The sequence below is a fragment of the Somniosus microcephalus genome, chromosome 24, assembly GCF_052327205.1.
Source record: "Somniosus microcephalus isolate GS21.2 chromosome 24, FLI_Smic_1.0, whole genome shotgun sequence".
NCBI lineage: Eukaryota > Metazoa > Chordata > Chondrichthyes > Squaliformes > Somniosidae > Somniosus > Somniosus microcephalus.
In genome coordinates, this window is record NC_141010.1 from 2,435,591 (window position 1) to 2,456,017 (window position 20,427).

General features: G+C 46.3%; 1 protein-coding gene across 1 annotated transcript in view; it reads left to right on the plus strand.

The window, feature by feature from the left end:
• LOC147100955 (zinc finger protein Aiolos-like) overlaps positions 1–20,427 on the plus strand; it is a 160,515-nt gene that overhangs the window by 92,955 nt on the left and 47,133 nt on the right. The window contains exon 5 of the mRNA XM_085966063.1: positions 10,329–10,445. Within this exon, the coding sequence (XP_085822189.1) occupies positions 10,329–10,445 (117 nt within the window). The remainder of the gene's footprint in view (positions 1–10,328; positions 10,446–20,427) is intronic.

The following is a 20,427-nucleotide window of genomic DNA, read 5'->3' on the forward strand; positions in this document are numbered from 1 at the left end:
GGGGGTGAGGGTGTTGAGCAGGGGGGTGAGGGTGTTGTTGAGCAGGGGGTGAGGGTGTTGTTGAGCAGGGGGTGAGGGTGTTGAGCAGGGGGTGAAGGTGTTGTTGAGCAGAGGGTGAGGGTGTTGAGCAGGGAGTGAGGGTGTTGAGCAGGGGGTGAGGGTGTTGAGCAGGGGGTGAGGGTGTTGTTGAGCAGGGGGTGAGGGTGTTGAGCAGGGGGTGAGGGTGTTGTTGAGCAGGGGGTGAGGGTGTTGAGCAGGGGGTGAGGGTGTTGAGCAGGGGGTGAGGGTGTTGAGCAGGGGGTGAGGGTGTTGAGCCGGGGGTGAGGGTGTTGTTGAGCAGGGGGTGAGGGTGTTGTTGAGCAGGGGGTGAGGGTGTTGTTGAGCAGGGGGTGAGGGTGTTGTTGAGCAGGGGGTGAGGGTGTTGAGCAGGGGGTGAGGGTGTTGAGCAGGGGGTGAGGGTGTTGAGCAGGGGGTGAGGGTGTTGAGCAGGGGGTGAGGGTGTTGTTGAGCAGGGGGTGAGGGTGTTGAGCAGGGGGTGAGGGTGTTGTTGAGCAGGGGGTGAGGGTGTTGAGCAGGGGGTGAGGGTGTTGAGCAGGGGGTGAAGGTGTTGTTGAGCAGGGGGTGAGGGTGTTGTTGAGCAGGGGGTGAGGGTGTTGTTGAGCAGGGGGTGAGGGTGTTGAGCAGGGGGTGAGGGTGTTGTTGAGCAGGGGGTGAGGGTGTTGTTGAGCAGGGGGTGAGGGTGTTGAGCAGGGGGTGAGGGTGTTGAGCAGGGGGTGAGGGTGTTGTTGAGCAGGGGGTGACGGTGTTGTTGAGCAGGGGGTGAGGGTGTTGAGCAGGCGGTGAAGGTGTTGTTGAGCAGGGGGTGAGGGTGTTGTTGAGCAGGGGGTGAGGGTGTTGAGCAGAGGGTGAGGGTGTTGAGCAGGGGGTGAGGGTGTTGAGCAGGGGGTGAGGGTGTTGTTGAGCAGGGGGTGAGGGTGTTGAGCAGGGGGTGAGGGTGTTGAGCAGGGGGTGAGGGTGTTGTTGAGCAGGGGGTGAGGGTGTTGAGCAGGGGGTGAGGGTGTTGTTGAGCAGGGGGTGAGGGTGTTGAGCAGGGGGTGAGGGTGTTGAGCAGGGGGTGAGGGTGTTGAGCAGGGGGTGAGGGTGTTGTTGAGCAGGGGGTGAGGGTGTTGAGCAGGGGGTGAGGGTGTTGTTGAGCAGGGGGTGAGGGTGTTGAGCAGGGGGTGAGGGTGTTGAGCAGGGGGTGAGGGTGTTGAGCAGGGGGTGAGGGTGTTGAGCAGGGGGTGAGGGTGTTGAGCAGGGGGTGAGGGTGTTGAGCAGGGGGTGAGGGTGTTGTTGAGCAGGGGGTGTGGGTGTTGTTGAGCAGGGGGTGAGGGTGTTGTTGAGCAGGGGGTGAGGGTGTTGTTGAGCAGGGGGTGAGGGTGTTGAGCAGGGGGTGAGGGTGTTGAGCAGGGGGTGAGGGTGTTGAGCAGGGGGTGAGGGTGTTGTTGAGCAGGGGGTGAGGGTGTTGAGCAGGGGGTGAGGGTGTTGTTGAGCAGGGGGTGAGGGTGTTGTTGAGCAGGGGGTGAGGGTGTTGTTGAGCAGGGGGTGAGGGTGTTGAGGATGAAGCTGGATGGTGAAGAAGTCTCTGTGGTGGCGAGCCCTGTGATTGCGAGGCTGAGGGAGGGCCGTGCGTGTGGGAGTTGATGTGCAGGGTAAGGCTAGCACTGAAGCTACAAACTGCAAGTATTCTAACCGACAGTTTTCTCATTTCACTACACCCTTCCTCTGCAACAACAAGCGCTCCTGAAATGACAAGACGCTTGCTGTTACATGGAGTGAAATTTACATTGTGCAGAAAGTTTATCATAACTGAAAATAATTAGCGTTTGTCAGATCCTCCCTCTTGTGGCCTCGTCCTGTTCTAAACCACTCGACACAACACAAGGGCGCATTACACATTCCCGCACATGAATTTCTTCCTTTTTCAAATGTATTCTTTATTCTGCACGACAGCCTGTATCCAGGAGAAACTGTGTTCCGGCCCACACCAGTGATTGGATTGGGCATTTTCAGGTTAAGAACATGCAAAGCTGGACCACAAATTTATACACTTACCTAGGTTTATGTAAAAGGTAGCAATCCCACACGGCTGCATGATCACTAAATAGGAGCTGATGGATGGCCAGTGCTGAACTGGCAGGGTCTAATTCACTGCAATCCTGAGGCCATTTTCAGTTTGTCTGTCCGCGGAGGGGGGGGTTGGCGGCGGGAATCTGCTAGGCTGTCTGGTGTCGTATGAACAGGAAAGGACAAGGCGGGGAATAAAATCCTTCATGAATTTCTAAAATGTAATTCTAGGCCGGGATTTTCCACTTCGGCAGAAATCTGGCATGAAATGGGCGAGGTTAGTTTTGCACCAGCCCTACCTCCCCCGTACTGACCCCGACGAAGTTTCCAGAGGTAGCCTGTGGCAGGAGGGCTGTGCAGGGCATGGCTGCAGTAACAGTGAAGCGGGGCTGGCTGTCTCCGGGGCTTCTGAAGAGAAGGGCTAGTTTTTAAAAATATCTTAAACTTTGCAGGTTGCGGGAGTGCGGTCTTCTTCCTTGTGATCAACTGCACTCCTTCAGGGGGCCTTTTAGAATTTAAACCCCTTCTCGCAGGGAATTACTGGCATTCATACTGTTCCTTGGTGGTCTATTCCGATTAACTTCCCATCCATCTGCTCAGCAGCGACGAGGAGGTCGAATGAATTCACTCCATTGTTGTGTGTTCTGAACTAGCCAAGCCATTTCAGTCACCAGTGTCCCTTTCTGTGACAAGTCACTATTGACATGTCTATCCAGCGCTTCTTTGGCCCCTTGCTCCGTGTACCTCTGTATGGCGGGCCATGAAGGGTCGTCGCTCTTTCCATTCTTCAAACATGCCCTCGGTACCCTGATCCACAAAAAGGAAAGAGTTGCATTTATACAGCGCCTTTCACCACCTGAGGACGTCCCAAAGCGCTCTACAGCCAATGAAGTACTTTTTGAAGTGTAGTTACTGTTGTAATGTAGGAAACGTGGCAGCCAATTTACGCACAGCAAGCTCCCACACACAGCAATGTGATAATCACCAGATCATCTGTTTTAGTGATAGTAGTTGAGGGATAAATATTTTACCCAGGACACCGGGGAGAACGCCTTTGAAATAGTGCCATGGAATCTTTTACGTCCACCTGAGAGAGCAGGTTTAACATCTCATCTGAAAGACGGCACCTCAGACAGTGCAGCGCTCCCTCAGTACTGCACTGGAGTGTCAGCTTAAATTTTTGTGCTCAAGTCTCTGGAGTGGGACTTGAACCCAATAGCTTCTGACAGAGGTGAGAGGGTAGAAGGATATACGGCAGCTCCATAACCTGACCACAGGGTAGAAGCGTAATATTGTAACTAATCAATCATCTGAGGCAACACATTCATCTCTCCCCCATTCCTGCACTGAAAAAAGGAGAAAACTTCATCAAGGGTATGATAAGCTGTCTTTCTCCAGCCTCCAACCTCCAAGACTACTAAGGTCAGACACCAGCTTTCTCTGCTATTCTGTCCGAGAGTGTGAGGGAGTTGCAGGAAGTGCCTGTCTAGATATGTAGCAGTGTTCAAGTATTCAGACTTGGGCTTTACAGAGGTACGGTTGCTATCCTTGCGTACATGTGACTTGTGTCTCTTAATTTACTTAACCTGCAGTTTTGGCCTTTGACCTACTCATCCTCAATTTACAAATGAAGTGCATCATTATTTGTTCCTCCTGAACTTGAAACCCGCCATCCTAAACCCTTCCTCCTTCTTGTATCCTCACTATATTGAATCATTTCCTACTCCAACTCATTCTTTCCCAACCTCAACACTGGAACTCCATAACCCCTCCTCACTCTTTCCTTCATCCTACAGTCTTGTAAACCCCAAGCCTGTCTTCATCCAACCCGTAGTTTATATTGTGTCCTCCTCTACTGTTTTCAACCTTGTTGGTGTCCTGGATTATGGCCCTTAACCCTTTACCTTTGTGGGGTCTAGCACTGTGTCCCTTGACCCTTTACCTCAGTGCTGTCCTGGACTATGGCCCTTGACCCTTTACCTTTGTGGGGTACAGCACTGTGGCCCTTGACCCTTTACCTTTGTGGGGTCCAGCACTGTGGCCCTTGACCCTTTACCTCAGTGGTGTCCTGCACTATGGCCCTTGACCTTTTACCTCAGTGGTGTCCTGCACTATGGGCCTTGACCCTTTACCTCTGTGGGGTCCTTTACTTATGTTTCTCAATTTATAAAAAGACAGGGTGAAAAACAGAATGATGGAGCTGATGGACAAGGCAGAAGCTGGAGTCTGTCAGTTGGCCTACTGTCCTTAACCAATGGCACAATCATTATTGTTGATCAGCCACTACATTTCTCAGGTCCATGGGTTGTTTTAATATTATTACATTACATAGGATATATGGCACAGAAACAGGCCATTTGGCCCAACCAGTCCATGCCGGTGTTTATGTTCCACTCGAGCCTCCTCCCGTCTTTCCTCATCTAACTCTTATCAGCGTAACCCTCGATTCCCTTCTCCCTTGTGCTTGTCCAGCCACCCCTTAAATGTATCTATACTATTCGCTTCACCCACTCCCTGTGGTAGCGAGTTCCACATTCTCACCACTCTCTGGGTAAAGAAGTTTCTCCTGAATTCCCTATTGGATTTCTTGGTGACTATCTTATATTGATGGCCTCTAGTTTTGCTCTTCCCCACAAGTGGAAACATTCTCTCTGTATCCACTCTATCAAAACCTTTCATAATTTTAAAGACCTCTATTAGGTCACCCCTCAGCCTTCTCTTTTCAAGAGAAAAGAGACCCAGCCTGTTCATCCTTTCCTGATATGTATACCCTTGCATTTCTGGTATTATCCTTGTAAATCTTCTCCACACCCTCTCCAGTGTCTCTATATCCTTTTTATAATATGGTGACCAGAATTGTGTGCAGTATTCTAAGTGTGGTCTAACCCAGGTTTGATATAAGTTTAGCATAACTTCACTACTTTTCAATTCTATCCCTCTAGAAATAAACCCGAGTGCTTGGTTTACTTTTTTATGGCCTTGTTAACCTGTGTTGATACTTTCAGTGATTTGTGTATTTGTACTCCGAGATCCCTTTGTTCCTCTTCCCCATTTAGATTCTTATTTTCCAAGTAATATGTGACCTCCCTATTTTTCTTACCAAAATGTAATATCTCACATTTATCTGTGTTGAAATTCATTTGCCAATTATTTGCCCATTCTGCAAGTTTATTAATGTCTTCTTGTAATTTGTTGCAGCCCTCAGTATTGACTTCCCCCCCACCCAATTATGTTATACTGATACATGCTGTGTTACCATATAATTATTAGAATTGTCTGCAGATTGTCACTTTGATGATGTAGGGATGTTTTGACAATGTGGCAATCTGCAAACGCAGCCTGCGATGTGGCATTGTCCAGCGAGCGTTGCAGCTTCACTACAGCATTCTCGCTGATATAGTTGTGGCCCTGCTAATCGTGGTGTGGCACTCGTCCTGAGTGGACACTTTGATTGTGTCATTTTTTAATGTTTGTGGTTAAAGTAGTAAATGGAAGCCTTGCTAGTCAAGATTACATAGGATATACGGCACAGAAGCAGACCAGTCCATGCCGGTGTTTATGCTCCACTCGAGCCTCCTCCTGTCTTTCCTCATCTAACTATCAGCGTAACCCTCTATTCCCTTCTCCCTCAGATGCTTGTCCAGCCTCCCCTTAAATACATCTATACTATTCGCCTCAACCACTCCCTGTGGTAGCGAGTTCCACATTCTCACCACTCTTTGGGTAAAGAAGTTTCTTCTGAATTCCCTATTGGATTACTTGGTAACTATCATATTGATGGCCTCTAGTTATGTTCTTCCCCACAGGTGGAAACATTCTCTCTGTATCCACTCTATCAACATTTTTCATAATTTTAAAGACCTCTATTAGGTCACCCCTCAGCCTTCTATAGACTCTGGAATAGTTCCCATGGATTGGAGTGTAGCTAATGTAGCCCCACTATTTAAAAAAGGTGGTAGAGAGAAATCGGAATTATAGACCGGTAAGCCTGACATCGGTAGTGGGGAAAATGCTCGAGTCCATTATAAAAGATGTAATAGCAGAGCACTTGGAAAACAGTGATAGGATCGGACAAAGTCAACATGGATTTACAAAAGGTAAATCATGCTTGACTAACCTACTGGAATTTTTTGAGGATGTAACTGATAGAATAGATAAGAGAGAACCAGTGGATGTGGTGTATTTGGACTTTCAGAAGGCTTTCGATAAGGTGCCACATAAGAGATTGGCGTGCAAAGTTAAAGCACATGGAATTGAGGGTAAGGTATTGACTTGGATAGAGAACTGGTTGGCAGACAGGAAGCAAAGAGTTGGAATAAACGGGTCTTTTTCCGAGTGGCAGTCAGTAACTAGTGGGGTATCGCAGGGATCAGTGCTAGGACCCCAGCTATTCACAATATATATTAATGATCTAGACGAGGGAACTAGATGTAATATCTCCAAGTTTGCAGACGACACAAAGCTGGGTGGGCGTGTGTGCTGTGAGGAGGATGCAGAGAAACTCCAGTATGATTTGGACAGGTTGGGTGATTGGGCAGATGCATGGCAGATGCAGTATAATGTGGATAAATGCGAGGTTATCCACTTTGGTGGCAAAAACAGGAAGACAGATTATTATCTGAACGGCAATAGATTGGGAAAAGGGGAAGTGCAACGAGACCTGGGTGTCCTTGTGCACCAGTCGCTGAAGGTAAGCATGCAGGTGCAGCAGGCAGTTAAGAAGGCAAATAGTATGTTGGCCTTCATAGCGAGGGGATTCGAGTACAGGAGCAAGGATGCCTTGCTGCAGTTGTACAGGGCCTTGGTGAGACCACACCTTGAGTATTGTGTGCAGTTTTGGTCGCCTTATCTGAGGAAGGATGTTCTTGCCATGGAGGGAGTGCAGCGAAGATTCACCAGACTGATACCTGGGATGGCAGGAATGACGTATGAAGAGAGATTGGGTCGATTAGGCTTATATTCGCTAGAGTTTAGAAGAATGAGAGGGGATCTCATTGAAACTTATAAAATTCTAACAGGACTAGACAGACTAGATGCAGGAAGGATGTTCCCGATGGCGGGAGAGTCCAGAACCAGGGGTCACAGTCTAAGGATAACGGGTAAGCCATTTAGGACTGAGATGAGGAAGAATTTCTTCACCAAGAGAGTGGTGAACCTGTGGAATTCTCTACCACAGAAGGCAGTTGAGGCCAATTCATTAAATATATTCAAGAAGGAGTTAGATATATTTCTTAAGGCTAAAGGGATCAAGGGATATGGGGAGAAAGCAGGGACAGGGCACTGAATTTGGATGATCAGCCATGATCTCATTAAATGGCGAAACAGGCTCGAGGGGCCAAATGGCCTGCTCCTGCTCCTATCTTCAATGTTTCTATGTTTTTTCAAGAGAAAAGAGACCCAGCCTGTTCACCCTTTCCTGATAGTATACCCTCGCATTTCTGGTATCGTCCTTGTAAATTTTCTCTGCACCCTCTCCAGTGCCTCTATATTCTTTTTATAATATGGTGACCAGAACTGTACGCAGTACTCCAAGTATGGTGTAACCAAGGTTCAATACAGCTTTAGCATAACTTCTCTACTTTTCAATTTTATCCCTCTAGAAATAAACCCTAGTGCTTGGTTTGCTTTTTTTATGGCCTTGCTAACCTGTGTCGCAACTTTTAGTGATTTGTGTATTTGTACTCCGAGATCCCTTTGTTCCTCTACCCCACCTAGACTCGCACCCTCCAAGTGATAAGTGACCTCCCTATTCTTCCTACCAAAATGTAATATCTCACATTTATCTGTGTTGAACTTCATTTGCCAATTATTTGCCCATTCTGCAAGTTTATTAATGTCCTCCTGTAATTTGTTGCCGTCCTCCTCAGTATTGACTTCCCCCCAATTTGGCATCATCCGCAAATTTAGAAATTGTGTTTTTGATTCCAAAGTCTAAATCATTAATGTAAATTGTGAACAGCAGTGGTCCCAGCACTGATCCTTGTGGAACACCACTATCCACCTTCTGCCACTGTGACTAGCTACCCTTTACTCCCACTCTCTGCTTTCTGTCCTGAATCCAGCCAGCAATCCATTCTGCTACTTGTCCCCTGACTCTGCATTCTCTGACCTTGTTCATCAGTCTATTATGGGGTACCTTAACGAGATGTGAAACCTTGCTTGTGTGCGGCGCGCACAGGCTCCAGCCTTCTAATTGTGCTGAATTACATTCAAGCCAGACTCTTTCATTCTGATACTACTGATACTTGCAGAAAAAGGAAAGCTTTTTGTAGTAAGTCAGCCCTATTGAGCGATAAGTTTCAGCCTTATCACCTCACACAGCCTATCTGAAACCACAGGACTCTAAAGCACAGAAACGTGCAGCCGGGCAACATTCACTTCGAACACTTCATCTTACTCAGAGTGGAAACTAAGACCAGGACTTGGGCCCAAGGCGGGTTTTGATCTGATGGCCCCTCTGCATTAACTATTTTTTCCATCCCCATCAACAGTTTTCAGACAAAAACAGACCTTTCAATATCAGATAGATCTGAAAAGTAACTTCTCAGGTACTGTGATCCAGAGTAGGTGCTCAGGAGGATGTCTGTTCCATCAAAATATTGGTGTCTGATTGTTTAATTGTAATAAACCAAGGACTGTGAGAACATGCAAATTAGTGAGGCCTCTGTAACACGGAGCATGAGCGAGGCCGTGCTGAATTCAAACTTGCTTGGGCATTATTGTGATATCCTGTAGCAGGCACAAGGTAGAGTCTGATCTTGCTGTACGAGAGGGGAACATTGCCTTCTTGTGATGTCATCAGAGGGATCAACGGTCAAAAACATATCTTAAAGTCTCCTCAGTTACTTTGCTGTAACTGTCTTTACAAACAGTTGCCAGTATACCTGTGTTTTGCAAGAAAATCATTTCCAGCACCAGCCTTTGAATTGCCTTTCACCTGGTCAACAGGTAGCCTCTCTGCAAAATCATAGATTGTTACAGCGTCGAAATAGGCCACTGGGCCCAGCACACCTGCACTGGCGGGCACAGCTACTGGACACGTATGGAACATAGAGAAGGTGCACAAGTTTGCTTTGCAAGTGAGGACTACCTAATAACTCACAGTTACAAAATTCTTCCCATCTGCAACTGGCCTAGATATTCCACTGTTGTGTCATCAGTGGGTAAATGCAGCATTTAGGAATGAAACCAGGAAACACTTTTTCACACAAAGGGTATTGAAACTCTATAACTTGCTCTCCCAAAAGGCTGTGGATGCTGGGGATCAGTTGACTATTTCAACATTGAGATTGACAGATATGTGTTGGGTGAGGGTATCAAGGGATATGGAGATAAGGCGGGTGAATGGAGTTGAGGTACAGATCAGCCATGATATCATTGAACAGTGGAACAGGCTCGAGGGGCTGAATGGCCTCCTCCTGTTCCTATAAGAAAGACAAAGAGGGGGAGAAAGCAACTAAACCGTAGGGGAATGCAGTGGATTGGAAAGTTTCCAGATTAGAAATGATCTTTTTGCACTATACTTGCCTACTGTACTCCCTCCCATGTAAACCTCATCACTGAGAGGGATTAGAACAGCATGTCATGGGAACACCATCCTGACTTGGACATATATCAGCACCACTTCTCAGGGCAGCCTGGGATGGGCAATAAATGCCAACCTTACCAGTATCACCCACATCCCGAGAGTGAATTAAAACAAACATTCCAGACACAACTGGCTCAACAAGTGTGCCACTGCTGTGTGGGAACGGATTAAACACCTTAAATGCCGGCAGCTAGCTCATGGGCACCAGGCTCCCAGAGTCCGAATGAAAAGAAAACTGATACAAAGGCAGATTAAGAAGTCTCTTAGCTTGCTGAAATGGCAGGTTTCTTGGCTGAAAAGAAATGATTGTGGTTCTGGCTCTGTGCAGCTGCCACTGAGCTGAGCGAACATCAGCACAGTTACTGGTCCCGGATGGTAGATCCTTGACCCTTGAATGTAAGTCAGAGGCTCAGAAGTGGTTGAACTTGGATGTTACACTTCATTCTCTCTCCTCGAGTGATATTTTTTATTAACGTACAAAGGCTGTTATTTATGCCACAGTGCTATTTATTCAGTTTTTTTTTGTTAAGTGACTGGAGGTTAAAAACATTGCTGCTAACAATAGCTCTTAGCTCACATGTGTTTGCTTTGTATTCCTGTGCGATGTTTCACTATTTGCATTTTCTCATTGCAGTTGATAAGCCCTACAAGTGTAGCTTCTGCGGGCGGAGCTATAAACAGCGTAGCTCCCTGGAGGAGCACAAGGATCGTTGCCACAGTTACCTGCAGAGTACAGGTCTCTGCACTCCAGGTCAGATGAATATCTTTTATGTATTTTCTAAAAGTGGATGGACTTTTATTTAAAACCTTTCAGATGTCAGGTGGCGATTGTAGAATGAACTGCGTAAAGTCACCGCAGCCCCACATACAGACGTATTTTCTTCTCTAGCCCCGTACGTTAAAGAAATTCTTCCTAATGCTGCACTGTTGGAGATGCCGTTAAACCAAAGCCCGGTCTGCCCTCTTGGGTGGGTGTAAAGAAGAGCAGGGGAGTTCTCCCGTGTCTCGGCCAAAATTTATCCCTCAACCAACATCTAAAAATAGATTATCTGGCCAGTTAATTCACTGGGATGGCAGGAATGACGTATGAGAGATTGGGTCGATTGGGCTTATACTCGCTGGAGTTTAGAAGAATGAGAGGGGATCTCATTGAAACTTATAAAATTCTAACAGGACTAGACAGACTAGATGCAGGAAGGATGTTCCCGATGGTCGGGGAGTCCAGAACCAGGGGTCACAGTCTAAGGATAAGGGGTAAGCCATTTAGGACAGAGATGAGGAGGAATTTCTTCACCCAGAGAGTGGTGAACCTGTGGAATTCTCTGCCACAGAAGGCAGTGGAGGCCAATTCATTAAATATATTCAAGAAGGAGTTAGATATATTTCTTAAGGCTAAAGGGATCAAGGGATATGGGGAGAAAGCAGGGACAGGGTACTGAGTTTAGATGATTAGCCATGATCTCATTGAATGGCGGAGCAGGCTCGAGGGGCTGAATGGCCTACTCCTGCTCCTATCTTCTATGTTTCTATGTATTGCTGTTTATGGGAGCTTGCTGTGCGCAAATTGGCTGCCACATTTCCTACATTACAACAGTGACTATGCTTCAAAAGTACTTAATTGGCTGTAAAGCACTTTGAGATGTCCTGAGATTGTGAAAGGCACGAGAGAAACGCAAGTCTTTCTTTATTTCTTTTAACTGCTGAGATTTAACGAGTTGTAAATGGTCAGAGTGTCAGTGTGACTCCACATCAGCGCCACCTTCTCAATATTATTCACTTTTCCCCCAGACATTTTCTTTTGACTGTTCTCTGTAGATTCATTTCAGCAAAGTTACCAAAGAAAGTTTGGAACCCAGGAAATTGTGCTATTCTGCTTCTGGGTGAAGTGCAGACCTGTTTAATGTGTCCCAAGTATTAAATCGCGGCACAGTTTAGCTGGTGGACACAACTGCTATTTCTGGGTGTAAGGTAGCAATTTTGGAATCGACCTCAAACCACTAACCTTGCAGTGTTAGAGGTTTTCTTTCCCATTACTGCCTTGGGAAGTGTTTTTTTCCTGTCAAATACAGGAATCCCTGTGGGATATGTGAGGATTTGCTTAGCTGACAGCAGAAGCTGAGACCGGTTTCCGAAGTGCGAAAAATAGGGAAAAGCGGTCAAATTCCGGTCGGGCAACGCCTCGATTTTAAAATTCTCATCCTCGTGTTCAAATCCCTCCACAGCCTCGCCCCTCCCTATCTCTGTAATCTCCTCCAGCCCTACAACCCTTTGAGATCTCTGCGCTCCTCCAATTCTTGCCTCTTGCGCATCCCCGATTTCCATCGCTCCACCATTGGCGGCCGTGCCTTCAGCTGCCTGGGCCCTAAGCTCTGGAATTCCCTCCCTAAACCTCTCCGCCTCTCTTTCCTCCTTTAAGACGCTCCTTAAAACCTACCTCTTTGATCAAGCTTTTGGTCACCTGCCCAAATATCTCCTTATTTGGCTCGGTGTCAAATTTTGTTTGATAATCGCTCCTGTGCAGCGCCTTGGGACGTTTTACTATGTTAAAGGTGCTATATAAATACATATTATTGTTGTTGTTGTGATAAACAAAACAATCTATCGCAACAGCTTGTAACTCACGACCATTGCAAACTCCACTTTGTAAAGCAGAATCTGTTGCTACCTGGCTTTATGTGAATCTCAGGCCTGTTGCTTCATATCTGTTTCACAAATCAGTGTGATCTTCTCCCAGTGCGTTTGGAACTCCTGACTGTGTACCTGTGACATTAAGATCACATTAAAAGGGGTCATTTTGTGAGTGGGAACTCTTGCCTCCGGTAGTGCATATTGAATGTGGAGGCAGAATTACTGCCCATGGTTTACCGACTGAGTCAAAAAATCGTGGGCAGTGCCTAACCAGGTTTCCATAAAGCACTGCTGGTGGGTGAAGCTCCCTGAACTGAACTCGGAAAATTACCCCATGAGGTCATTCAGTTCAGGTTACCTATTTATCAAAAGGCATATGAACTGTGGTTGACATTAGCTGTAACACTAATTGCACTTTTTCCATTACTGTAGGTTTAATTTCTTTTGGCAGTGCATGAGTTAATGCATTCACGTAAATCTTCTTCACATAAGATTCAGGGGGGAGAAAGCGTATACAATGGGCTGTTTGTCACTAGGAAGAACTAAAAGAGGAAAGATCATGGCCTAGAAATTCAGTAAGGCGCTGCAAGCTTTGCGCCCAGTTGCCGCCTAAAGAGGGCTTCTGCGCCAGTATAGGAGGTTGCGCTGATATTGAGATCGGCGGTAATGGCGGCGGTAGCCGGTAGCGCTGCGCCGGCACCGATGACGTCATCGGTGTGCGCAGTGCCCCGTTGCCGGCCCAACACCCATATTCAGTTGCCGCCGCCTCCTCCGTGGCGGCCGCTACTAACATCCGGAGACCAGGGCCTTACTGCAGCCTTACTGGGGCGCATAAAGGTGGAGGTGCGGCCGGCCGCTTTTTCGGCGGCCGCCTGCCCGCACCTCCTTCCCCGGCCTCCTCCACCACCCCCCCCCCCCCCCCCCCCCCCCCCCGCGGCATTGCCGGCTGCTTTCTGCGAGCCCGACACTTCTCCATGGTGCCGGGCTCATTTGCCGGCACAATCCAGCAGCGATCTCCCCGTTGCAGGCACCTCCACCTTAAGAGAAGGAGGAGGCCTGCAGTACCGCAGCCTGCCGCACCGCATCGGGTGGCGCAGCGGCACTTAGAGCGCTGATATTCAGTTTCAGCGCCCCAAGCGGGGGCGGGCACACCCTGGAATAGCGCCCGGTTCCGACTTGGGGCGCGAAAAGTGAATATTTGACGGTCGCACATGGCTCCGCGCCCAGCGCTAACTTTTGGCCGTTAGCCAGCTGGCGGGGCCATAGTGAATTTCTAGGCCCATGTACTGTGTCAGCCGTGGCCGTGGTAGCAATCTTGCCTCTAAGTCAGAAGGTCATGGGTTCAAGCCCCACTTGAGTCTCTAAGACTTAAGTACATAATCTAGACTGACAGTTCAGGGCTGCACTGTCAGCGAATGCCATCTTTTGAATGAGACGTTAAATTGAAGCCCAGTCTGCCCTCTCAGGTGGATGTAAAACATCCCACTATTTCAAGAAATGCAGGGGAGTTCTCCCGATGTCCTGGCCAACAACATCATCATTATAACAGATTGCCTGCTCATTTATTTAATTTTCTGTGCACAAATTGGGTGTCATGTTTCATACATTACAACAGTGACTACAATTCAAAAAATACTTCATTGGCTGTGAAGCACTTTGAGATGCTGTGAAAGGCATTAAACAAATGCAAGTTCTTTCTGAGTGAGGGAGACAAGAAAGAATGCACCAGAAAGTGAAAGAGGTTGGAATCTAGACATGGAAGAAGAATTGCCTGTCAGATGACTGGCTTTTCTTGTACCTCACCTATCGAGGAATGTAAGAAAAGTGCTGGGGAAATGGAAGCAGTGTTCAATTCTTGGACAGAATAGGGCTTTATAGAGCGTTAAAGAAAGACATGCTTAGCTTGAAAGACCAACTAAACTTCTTGAAGCAACTTTAGCAGTGGGGAGCATGGGAGTTCCACTTGAGCTCAGAGGAAAAAGTGAAAGAATGATGATATACTAAGAAGGATTTAAGATTGAGCCATCGAAGGTAGAGGTGGGAGCTCTTGGTTACACTGACGAGAGACAAAGAAATTGATCCTACTGCAGCGTCAGCAGGACCACTACTCATCGTGTAAACGGTACACTAAAAGCGTCCTTGTTTCAGCCTTCCTAACAACTGAGTGCAAGAAAGTGGCAGCCAAAAAACAAGAGAAGAAAAGCTCAGTTAGAACATAAGAAATAGGAGCAGGAGGAGGCCATTTGGCCCTTCGATACTGCTCCGCCATTCAGTAAGATCATGGCTGATCTTCTACCTCAACTCCACCTTCTCACACTATCCCCATATCCCTTGGTTCCCATAGTATCCAAAAATCTATCGATTGGAGACATGTAGCAGAATCTGTGGTGGTGGAATGGCATAGCACCAGTTTGATGGCTTACTGAGTTTATATGATACGCATGAAGTGGGTGTGTGGAGGGTTGCCTTGTTTGACAAAGAGCCAGCATAGGCACAATGGGCCAAATGGCCTTTTTCTGTGCTGTATCATTCTATGATTCTATGATCAGGACCTTCAATGTGTGAGACTGAATGGACCATTCTCATACCATTCTGGAACCAGTATCCTGCAGCTCCAACTCCAGTCAACAATTGTCCTGTGGACTCCCCTCTAGGGCCAAGCTGCAGGCAACTTTCCCACTGCCAGCCACCCACCCCCAGCACCGTGACCTCACTCCCTGCACATGTTTACCAGCCGTAGGGAGCCCATTCCAATGAGGATTGATGTTTTCAGGACCTAATGAGTAAATAAAAATTGTCCCCCAATAATCTTCCAAAAATACTTGGGGTAAATTCCCAAGTTCATGCTACCAGCAGACAATCTCGGCCACTGGTCAACATCTGTTGTCAGGAAATTACTAGAGTCTATAATTAAGGATAGGGTGACTGAACACCTTGAAAATTTTCAGCTGATCAGAGAGAGCCAGCATGGATTTGTAAAGGGTAGGTCGTGCCTGATGAACCTGATTGAATTTTTTGAAGAGGTGACTAAAGTAGTGGACAGGGGAATGTCTATGGATGTTATTTATATGGATTTCCAGAAGGCATTTAATAAAGTCCCTCATAAGGGACAGTTATCTAAGATTGAAGCCCAAGGAACTGAAGGCAAATTATTGACCTGGTTAGAAAATTGACTGAGCGGCAGGAGACAGAGATTAGGGATAATGGGTAGGTGCTCTAATTGGCAGGATGTGACTAGTGGTGTCCCGCAGGGAGTGGTGTAGTGGCCTCAACTATTCACTGTATTTATTAACGACTTAGGTGATGCGATAGAAAGCCATATATCCAAGTTTGCCAATGACACAAAGGTAGGCGGCATTGTAGGAGGTGTAGATGAAAGCATAAAATTACAAAGAGATATTAATAGATTAAGTGAATGGGTAAGACTATAACGAATGGATTTCATTGTAGGCAAGTGTGAGGTCATCCACTTTGGACCTAAAAAGGATAGAAAAGGATACTTTCTAAATGGTGAAAAGCTAGAAGCAGTGGATGTCCAAAGAGACTTAGGAGTCCAGGTACATAAATCATTAAAATAATGATTTTACAGAAAATAATCAAAATGCTGGCCTTTATATCTAGAGGACTAGAATCCAAGGGGGTAGAAGTTATGCTGCAGCTGCACAAAACCCTGGTTAGACCACACCTGGAGCACTGGGAGCAGTCCTGGGCACCACACCTTAGGAAGGATATATTGACCTTGGAGGGAGTGCAGCGTAGGTTTACTGGACTTCAAGGATTACATTACGAGGAGAGATTACACAAACTAGGGTTGTATTCCCTGGAATTTAGAAGATTAAGGGGTGATTTGATCAAAGATATTAAGGGGAACTGATAGGGTAGATAGAGAGAAACTATTTCCGCTGGTTGGGGAGTCAGGGACTAGGGGGCATCGTCTAAAAATTAGAGCCAGACCTTTCAGGAGAGAAGTTAGGAAACACTTCTACACACAAAGGGTGGTAGAAGTTTGGAACTCTCTTCTGCAAACGGCAATTGATGCTGGGTCAATTGTTAATTTTAAATCGGAGATTGATAGCTTTTTGTTAACCAAAGGTATTAAGGGATATTGGCCAAAGGTGGGTATATGGAGTTAGATCGCAGATCAGCCATGAAAATCACATTCAAAACATGGAAGTGTTTTGTGGTCCCAGAAACCAGGGTGTGCTGAGTGGGTAAATGTCTCAAAAAATTAAAGACTATTTTATTATTTAGTCACTGAAAAATTGCCAGTCTCAGTGTTATAAAAAAATACAGACAGATACTTCCCTCCGAGATCCAAAGTGCTGATGTTTCTGAGGTTCTGCTGCTGTACTGAATTATTTGGATTGTGCCCTTGCCTTGACGGTGCTCTTTTTAAAATTTAACATCCTGTGCACCCTGATAGTCCCTTGCAGTTGCTGACTCAACCTTCCCTCGTTATCTCCTGTGGAAGTTTGTGGGTCCCATCCTCAGCTCCAAAACCTCATCACATTTCCTAAAATGCTGCCTAGCAGAGTTTTACGTGTTGGTCAGTGAAATTGACTGTCCTCATGCTTTAAAAAAACAGATATTGCAGACGCTGCAAAAACAGACAATGGTGCAAACACGCAGCAGGTCAGGCAGCATCTGTGGAGAGAGGAAGGTCAGGTTAACATTTCGGAACCGGTTCTCATGAAGATACATAGGGCAGAATTTTCATTGGGCCGTGGAGGCGGGATTGGAGGCGTGTGGGAGGTTAAAATCTCGAAATCAGGGGGCACAAACCCAACCCGCCTCCATGCCAGTTTCAAAGGAGGCGGATACCCGACCTGTGCTGGGAGCCGCCTCCCCGAGGCAGGAAGGGGATTAGTGCCAATTAACTGCCAATTATCTGTCAAAAGCTCTTGACAGATGAAATGTCAATCTGTGACGTCACCTGTTGCCGGGTGGCCCTTAATTGGCCTGTGAGCCCGAAAATCGAGTGGGTTGGCCACAACTCGATGGAGGCGGGACTACAACCCCAAAAGTTGTAGTCCCGCCTCCTACACGCCTCCAGTATCAAAATCCAGCCCATAGACCTGATCGAATTGAAACATATAAAATTCTTAAGGGGCTTGACAGGGTTAATGCTGGGAAAATGTTTCCCCTGGCTGGGAAATCTAGAACACGGGGTCACAGTCTCAGAATAATCGGTTGGCCATTTAGATAAGGAGAAATTTCTTCACTCAAAGGTTGTGAATCTTTGAAATTCTCTACTCCAGAGAGCTGTGGCGGCTCAGTCATTGAGTATTTTCAAGACAGAGGTCAATAATTTTGGGGGAATTAAGGGATATGGGGTTAGTGTGGGAAGGTGGAGTTGAGGTAGAAGATCAGCCATGATCTTATTGAATGGTGGAGCAGGCTCGAAGGGCCAAATGGCCGACTCCAGCTCCTAGTTCTTAAGTTCTTGTGTAACGTAAACCCTCCTTTCCTCTCCCCACTGCCCAGCTGGATAAATGAAACGTCATTTATAGTGGTTCAGAAACTTGTTAGCTGCTTGATCAATGTTACGTAGGATTACATAGGATATAAGGCACAGAAACAGGCCATTCGGCCCAACCAGACGATTCCGGCGTTTATGCTTCACTCGAGCCTCCTCCCGTCTTTCCTCATCTAAATCTATCAGCATAACCCTCTATTCCCTTCTCCTTCAGATGCTTGTCCAGCCTCCCCTTAAATACATCTATACTTTTCGCTTCAACCACTCCCTGTGGTAGCGAGTTCCACATTCTCACCACTCTCTGGGTAAAGAAGTTTCTTCTGAATTCCCTATTGGATTTTTTGGTGACTATCTTATATTGATGGCCTCTAGTTATGCTCTTCCCCACAAGTGGAAACATTCTCTCTGTATCCACTCTATCAAAACCTTTCATAATTTTAAAGACCTCTATTAGGTCACCCCTCAGCCTTCTTTTTTCAAGAGAAAAGAGACCCAGCCTGGTCACCCTTTCCTGATATGTATACCCTCACATCTCTGGTATCTTCTCTGCACCCTCTCCAGTGCCTCTATATCCTTTTTATAATATGGCGACCAGAACTGCACGCAGTACTCCGAGTGTGGTCTAACCAAGGTTTGATACAGGTTTAGCATAACTTCTGTACTTTTCAATTCTATCCCTCTAGAAATAAACCCGTGTGCTTGGTTTGCCTTTTTTATGGCCTTGCTAACCTGTGTCGCAACTTTTAGTGATTTGTGTATTTGTACTCCGAGATCCCTTTGTTCCTCTACCCCACCTAGACTCGCACCCTCCAAGTGATAAGTGACCTCCCTATTCTTCCTACCAAAATGTAATACCTCACATTTATCAGTGTTGAACTTTATTTGCCAATTATTTGCCCATTCTGCAAGTTTATTAATGTCCGCCTGTAATTTGTTGCCGTCCTCCTCAGTATTGACTATCCCTCCCCCCAATTTGGCATCATCTGCAAATTTAGAAATTGTGTTTTTGATTCCAAAATCTAAATCGTTAATGTAAATTGTGAACAGCAGTGGTCCCAGCACTGATCCTTGTGGAACACCACTACCCACCTTCTGCCACTGTGAATAGCTACCCTTTACTCCCACTCTCTGCTTTCTGTCTTGAAGCCAGCCAGCAATCCATTCTGCTACTTGTCCCCTGACTCCGCATTCTCTGACCTTGTTCATTAGTCTATTATGGGGTACCTTATCAAAGGACTTTTGAAAATCTAGATAAATTACATCTACTGCATTACCCTTGTCTACTCTCTCTGTTACCTCTTCAAAAAACTCAATAGGGTTGGTCAAGCAAGATTTTTACTTTTAAAATCCATGCTGACTATTCATTTTTATACTTTTTGTTTCTAGATGTTCTTCTATTCTCTCCTTTAGTAGGGATTCCATTATTTTTCCTACCACCGATGTTAAGCTGACTGGTCTATAATTCCCAGGACATGTTCTATCCCCCTTCTTAAATATAGGTATTACGTTAGCTGTCCGCCAGTCCTCTGGGACTACACCTTTTTCTAACGAATTATTAAATATGTATAGTCATGCCTCTGCTATCTCTCCCCTAGATTCTTTAAAAATGCGTGGATGTAATCCATCCGGATCAGATGCACTTATCTCATTACTCATCTCATCATCCGATGTCATGTCCACCTGTTCTATCTCCCTGGTAAATACTGAAGCTAAATAATAATTTAATATTTCTGCCATCTCTCTATTGTTACCTGTGGTATTGTCCTGCCCATCCTTTAATGGCCCTATTTTCATCCCAACCTTCCTTTTTTTATTGATGTGCCTATAAAATATTTTACTCTTTTGTTTTATGTTCCTTGATAATTTAATTTCACAGTTCCTCTTTGCCTTCCTAATTGTTTTTTTGACTTCTCTCCTAATCCCTTTGTATTCTCTCTTATCATGCACTCCTCTGCTGTCTATGTACTTAATGTACGCCTCTTTCCTTACCCTCAATTATTCCCTTATGTCCCTATTCCTCCATGGAGTCTCATTAGTGTTTAGTTTGTTCTTTCCTTTTAGCAGAATATATTTTTCCTGTACTCTGTTGAACACCGTTTCCCATTGTCGTTCTACATCGCTGTTTGCCAATATTGTTGCCCATTTTATCTTCCCGGTTCTATTCTCAGCCCCTCAAAATCAGCTTTTCTCTAATCTATTAACCTGGTTTTCATCATACTTATGTCCTTCTCTATTATCATCTTAAAGCATATTATATTATGGGGCTGGATTTTGCCAATGGGGGCGCGTTGGGGGCAGGACTGCTGGTTTTCAGGTTTCAGTCCCGCCCCCAACAACGTCTGACCAACCCACGCTATTTTCCCTTGATTGACCTTGTTAAGCCCGCCCTGCAGGCTTACCAGCCAATTAAGGGAAAGCCGGTGACAGAGGACGTCAGCATATGACGTTTCATCTGTCATCCGCAGACCCACTGCTCGCCTCGCTGACCCTGGCGAGGTTCGCAGCCGTCGGGAAGCCCTCACTTGCAGGGGTAAAATGGGGATAAGCCTCAAAACTGCCTGTTAACTACCTGTTAACAGGCAGTTAATTGGCTCTAATCCCTGATGTAAGAAAAAGGAGTCTCACACAT